At 40.1% G+C, this 6889-nt stretch overlaps 1 protein-coding gene across 2 annotated transcripts in view; it reads right to left on the reverse strand.

Annotated features, from left to right (window-relative positions):
* LOC133638531 (lysosome membrane protein 2-like) overlaps positions 1–3182 on the reverse strand; it is a 66267-nt gene extending 63085 nt beyond the window's left edge. For both annotated transcript variants that reach the window (XM_062031232.1, XM_062031231.1), the window contains exon 1: positions 2808–3182. In XM_062031232.1, coding sequence (XP_061887216.1) covers positions 2808–2930 — 123 coding nt within the window. In that variant the 5' untranslated portion in view covers positions 2931–3182. The remainder of the gene's footprint in view (positions 1–2807) is intronic.
* Between the last annotated feature and the right edge of the window lie 3707 nt (positions 3183–6889).

A 6889-nucleotide genomic window follows, 5' to 3' on the forward strand; every position in this document is an offset into this window, starting at 1 on the left:
TCTTCAGTTTGCCACTTTGTACCTAAGTTAGTCAAGCCACTCTTTGTGAGCCCACAGCTATCAAAGGACTTTATTGATCATACCAACCAGCATGTCATTGTATTCGTGGTCACGCCTCAGAGCGCACAGTAACGGTTTTGTCATCAAATGTCAAAAAACTTAAGACTAAATAGCCAGCTATTGGATAAGGAACGAGTGATTAGATTTTGGGTGTAACTTGCCTTCCACCTGAGTTCAGCTGGGATAGGCTACAGCCCTACCGCGACCCCGAGAGGGCCAAGCAGTAGAAAATGGATGGGTGATCAGGTGAGAGTGTATGACTGACAAGAGGGTTCACTCTTTGCACCAAAGTGAACTCTTGCAGCCTGTAAGTGACAGACAACAAAACAAACATGCAACAACATGGCAATTTAATTTATTCTTTGATTCTTTATCTGCTGGGGTTTGTATGTATTTCAGTTAATTAGCAACAGAACATTAAAATGTCAGAAATAGAATTTTGAGTAATTCGTAACTGTCTGGCTTCAGGATTATTATTTTTTTTGGAAGGATTATTTACTTCTGGCAGGAAGGGCCTGGTGAAGGTCTGCGCTTTTCAAGTGTTTTTTGTAGTTACAAATACCAACCAATACCACAAACAAGCTGCAATGAACGGCACAGCCACGGCCCCTCACTTATTCCCTGGACATGGAATGTCTTAGAACCACTTCTAGGACGATGATAAGGCACTGGGAATAATCTGTTGGATCACTTGTTTTCTCACAACACAGAAATCTTCTATTGTTTACTAAAAAAAGGTCTGTAAGGACAGTGCTGACACATTAGTTCATGATGTTGATGACATATCAGGAGTGTGGGGACTCCAAAATCCCCGAAACCAGTGGTACTCAGACTTTCTCACATCAAAAAAATCTTCTATTGTTTTCTAAAAAAATGTGAGGAAAGTGCTGACAGATTAGTTCATGTTGCTGATGACATATCAGGACTGTGGGGGACTCAAACATCCCCTAATTTAATGGTTCTCAAACTTTTTTCACCACTTGGCTCTCCAAGGACTAACATAATGACCAGCATTAAAATACAGCAGTGTAGTAGGCCAAAGTAGTCATTAAAAACAAGGCAACAGTTTTGTTAAACAAGTATATATAGATTAGTTTATATTGCTGATGACATATCAGGACTGTGGGGGACTCCAACATCCCCTAATTTAATGGTTCTCAAACGTTTTTCACCAATTGGCTCTCCAAGTATCACCATAATGACCAGCATTAAAAATACATAGTGTAATAGGCCTAAGTAGTCATTGAAAACAAGGCAGCAGTTTTGTTAAACAAGTATATATAATATTGTGGCCACTGTAACATTACACATTTGAATATAGGAAAATAAAAAACTGCTCTAATCTAAAAATGTTCACTGAAAACAACTGTATTGATGGGTGGGGCTTATTGACCATGCAATGACCAATTAACATATATATAATACAACTTTTTTTAAATTTTATGTTAATATTTTTGCAAATTTCCTTGTGAATAGTGCACTGATTTAAAACAAAAAAAACACATCTGTAAGATAAAAGTTACAGTAGTGTAGTAGGCCTAAGTAGTCATTAAAAACAAGGCAGCAGTTTTTTTAAACAAGTATATATAGATTAGTTTATATTGCTGATGACATATCAGGACTGTGGGGGACTCCAACATCCCCTAATTTAATGGTTCTCAAACGTTTTTCACCAATTGGCTCTCCAAGTATCACCATAATGACCAGCATTAAGAATACATAGTGTAATAGGCCTAAGTAGTCATTGAAAACAAGGCAGCAGTTTTGTTAAACAAGTATATATAATATTTTGGCCACTGTAACATTACACATTTGAATATAGGAAAATAAAAAACTGCACTGATCTAAAAATGTTCACTGAAAACAACTGTAATGATGGGTGGGGCTTATTGACCATGCAATGACCAATTAACATATATAATACAACTTTTTTTTAATTTTTAATTTTATGTTAATATGTTTTTTGGTGAAATTTATTTGATAAAACCCAACACCAAGAATAGACATTTGAAAGGCAATTTTAAATAAATAAAGAATAGTTAACAACAGGCTGAATAAGTGTACGTTATATGACGCATAAATAACCAACTGAGGATGTGCCTGGTATGTTAACGTAACATATTATGGTAAGAGTCATTCAAATAACTATAACATATAGAACATGCTATACGTTTACCAAACAATCTGTCACTCCTAATCGCTAAATCCGATGAAATCTTATACGTCTAGTCTCTTACGTGAATGAGCTAAATAATATTATTTGATATTTTACTGTAATGTGTTAATAATTTCACACATAAGTCGCTCCTGAGTATAAGTCGCACCCCCGGCCAAACTATGAAAAAAACTGCGACTTATAGTCCGAAAAATACGGTACATAATATTTTGGCCCCTGTAACATTACACATTTGAATATAGGAAAATAAAAACCTGCACTAATCTAAAAAGCAAATTTCCTTGTGAATAATGTATGGATTTAAAACAAAATAAAAACAACAAATGTAAGAGGTTAGGGGGTTCTATGGAAAATAAAAATAATACAGGTTTTATACAAGAGTTTAAGAAGTTTGAAATCAATTGCAAGATATCTGCAGCTTATTGACTGTCTGCCTATTATTCCTCAAAGGTTGCAGGCACACAATCCCACCATTGTCGCTGGCCATTGTCATCCACTTCTGCATAAGGCGCCGCATTGAAAGCGGAAGCAGCGCAATGCAATGATTACAAAGTAAAATGTCTCTACTAACCTTTTTGAGGCGGTTGTGCATCAGTGTGCGGAAAACCTGAGACAGAATCAGACCGATGCCTACGATGAGCAAGGTGGCGCAGATGACCCCCACCGTGTAGATGGCGCACGACCTCCGCGTCATACTCGCAGGTGCTGGCGGGGACAAGTGAGAAAAAACCGCAACCGGACGGAGACGTCAAAAGTTGTTCAAAAGTCGTCCTCTTTACTTTTACCCCTCTTCTCCTCCACCGTGCGTTAAAAGTAGCCTGGAAGTCAGCAAAGTAACAACCAACTAAGTCACTAACGAGCCACTGTTTACTCCTCGTTAATAAATCATTTAGCTTTTTGTCTGAACGTCCCAGGATTCGACTTTAAAAAAGTGGGTACTGTAAAAGCCAGCCCACGCTTATTTGTATGGAGGGCCGGGGCCGGCGTGCGCGCCCTATGCGAGCTCTCATTGGTCCACTGACTAGGCGGGAACGCGCACGTACAACACCCCACCTCCTCTCCCCTCCAACCCAAACAAGGACGAGGGAGGCTTGTGTTGACCCACAATACAACAGGGAGACTCTTTAAACTTCCCACGTTGAAAGTATTCTCCTTATTTACGTGTTTTACTACAACATTACACAATTTAGGTACATAAAAGTATGCTTGAAAAAGTATGTAAAAGAAAGAAATACTTCAAGAATAAAGTATATTCCTTGCGACGATAAAGCAGTGATAATGACAAGTCAAATATTGTGAATTTAAAGCAGAAAAATATTTTTTTTTGTATTTTTTCCCCCTTCAAACTTTTCTTACACTCACCAGTTTATCAAAGACTTCAAATAGTTATTTTAGGTTTTTGTCTTTGGTCATTTTACAACATCACTGTCAACAGTTCACGACGTCATTGTCGTTCCATTAAGACAGGGGTGTCCAAACTTTTTCCATTGAGGGCCGCACACGGAAAAATCAAAGCATGCGGGGGTCATTTTGATATTTTTCATTTTCAAATTATAACAAAATATATAAATATAAAGGGTCTCAGTCATTAAAATGTTAAAAATAAGGACAGCATTGATTTTAATTCATTATTATTTTTGATTAATCACAGTGAAAAAATAAAAAAATCCCATTAAATATATTTGGGATCCAAAAGGCCACTCATAACGTGATACACTTAAATTATGAGATCAACTTCAGATATATCTGTCCGTTTTACGTTTGAACTATTATTTTGTTTGTTTTATGCTCTTATGTCAAAGAAAACATTGTTTTTATATGGCAACCACACAATACATGCAATATTTTCCACATAAAACAATTTGAAGTGAGATATTTGAAGTAATTGGAGCCTTGAATAGGTCAATAATTGATTATAAAATTGAATTTTTTTTTCAACATTTTTTTTTTGAGCAATGGCAAAAAAAGCAAAATAAAGAAAGACAAAAGAAAAACAAACAGCCTGCATGGCAGCTTTGTGTCAACATTGCAACTTTTCCTCGTTAGATTTCACTTCATTCCACTTTTTTTAATGTTTATTTTAAATTTTTGCAATAGCATTTCCAGAATGTGTGGTGGGCCGCTAAACAATTAGCTGCGGGCCGTGACATTACAACAAAGTCGTAATGTCACAAGAGTAAATGATAAGCAAAAGTCGGATTGTGACGTGAATAAACTGGAATATGACAAGCACAAATTTGGAATAGTCTTAATCATTCAATCAATCAATCAATGTTTATTTATATAGCCCTAAATCACAAGTGTCTCAAAGGGCTATCATTAAGACTTGGAATTTGGAATAGTCTTAATGATTAAGACTATTCCAAATTTGTGCTTGTCATATTCCAGTTTATTCATGTCACAATCCGACTTTTTCTTATCATTTACTCTTGTGACATTACAACTTTGTTTTCATTACTTTACCGCTTTATTATTGTCACACCAAGACTATTGCGACTTTCACTTTACGACTTTTTTGTGTCACATTGTCTAATTCCTTAAACATGCATGCCAAATTTATTCTTGTCATTTTAAAGATTATTCTAGTCCACATTCCGACTTTTTTCCTATCACGTTACTTCTCGTCATAGTAAGACCTTCTTGTGACAATTTGATTCTGTTTTTGTGACTTTACAACATTATTACTGTCACATTAAAGGCCTACTGAAATGCGATTTTCTTATTTAAATGGGGATAGCAGGTCCATTCTATGTGTCATACTTGATCATTTCGCGATATTGCCATATTTTTGCTGAAAGGATTTAGTAGAGAACATCAACGATAAAGTTCGCAACTTTTGGTCGCTGATAAAAAAGCCTAGCCTGTACCGGAAGTAGCGTGACGTCACAGGTTGTGGAGCTCCTCACATCTGCACATTGTTTACAATCATGGCCACCAGCAGCGAGAGCGATTCGGACCGAGAAAGCGACAATTTCCCCATTAATTTGAGCGAGGATGAAAGATTCGTGGATGAGGAAAGTGAGAGTGAAGGACTAGAGGGCAGTGGAAGCGATTCAGATAGGGAAGATGCTGTGAGAGGCGGGTGGGACCTGATATTCAGCTGGGAATGACTAAAACAGTAAATAAACACAAGACATATATATACTCTATTAGCCACAACACAACCAGGCTTATATTTAATATGCCACAAATGGGGGGGCTGGGGGTGGATGGGGGTGCCTGGGCGGGGGTTGGGGTGCGGGTGGAGCTGTTGGGGGTGGCCGCCTTGGGTTGGGTGGGGGGCTGCCCCTCTCTTGGGTGGTTGGGCGGGGGGTTGCGCCCGTGGGGCCGGGGCCTTGCCGCTGTCGGGCGGGGGTCGGCTCGTGCCCCTCTGGCTTCGGGTGTCCGTGGGCTTCCTCCTTCCCCTGGGGCGCGGGGCGGGGTCTGCCCGGGGTCGCCCTACGCTGCGGCTGTGCGGGCCCGCCTGGTGCCGGGTTGCGGGGGCTGCTTTCCTCCCTTGTTGGGGCCCCGGCGGTGCTGCCCGACTGCCCTGCGGGGGTCTCCCTCCTGTGTTTTACTCCGCCCTTATTTATTTATTAATTTTATTTATATATATATACTTATATATATATTTTTTTAAATTATCTATTTAATAAATTTTATTTATTCTGTTAAATTATATACATGTATATATAGGTGCATGCGTGTGTGTGTGTGTGTGTGTGTGTGTGTGTGTGTGTGTGTGTGTGTACGTTTGTATGTATGTATGGTGGAATCTGTGTGTATGTATGTAGGTACATGTGTGTGTGTCGCTGCCCCGGTGTGCATTGCCGATCGCGGCACCAGGCCTGCAGAGATGCCATGGCATGCCGGCTGTGGGTGCGGGGCTGGGCCCTTATGGCTTTTTGCCGGATGGGGTGCCTGGTGGGTGGTGGGCGGGGGGGCCTGGACGTGCGGGTATGGCTGCGGGGTTTGGTGGCGCTGGACACTGTTGGCAACCAGGCCTCATGTTTATTTTTATTTTATTTTATTTAAAGGGTTTATTTTAGTTTCTTTATTATTATTATTATTATTTTTATTTTTATTTTAATTTTTTATATTTTTTGTTTTTGTTTTTGTTTTGTTTTGGTGTATGTATGTGTGTGTATATGTGTGCATATGTATATGTATGTAGGTGTATACATGTGTGTGTGTGTGTATGTGTATATGCATGCATGTGTGTATGTGTATGTATGTGTATATACATATATGTATGTATATGTGTATGTGTGTATGTATGTGTGTATGTATGTGTAGGTGTGTGTATGGGTGTGGATGTCCGGTGGATCGATTGGCCTGTATGTGGATGAGTTGGGGTAGGTGGGTTGGCGGCCTCTGTGGTAGCTGGGGGTGTGCGTTGTTGTGGTTTACGGGGTAGGTCGCTTTTTTTTGTTTCAGGTTTCGGCGGCCGCGGGTGTTCGCACTGCGGACGGGCGGTGGTGGTGATGGTTGATGTGGTACTGCCGGCGGTTGGCATCGCTGTGTTGGGTTGGAGTGGTTGGGGGACTGTGGCTGGTATCTGTGCGCTTGTGGGGTTGTGGGGGCTGACTGGCGTTGGCTTGACGGCTGGTTTGGGGGCGGGGTGCATTGACTTCTTCCCCGGTTGGGGGGCACCATCCCCTGGCCGGAACTCGT

The sequence above is a fragment of the Entelurus aequoreus genome, linkage group LG21 (assembly GCF_033978785.1).
Source record: "Entelurus aequoreus isolate RoL-2023_Sb linkage group LG21, RoL_Eaeq_v1.1, whole genome shotgun sequence".
Lineage (NCBI taxonomy): Eukaryota > Metazoa > Chordata > Actinopteri > Syngnathiformes > Syngnathidae > Entelurus > Entelurus aequoreus.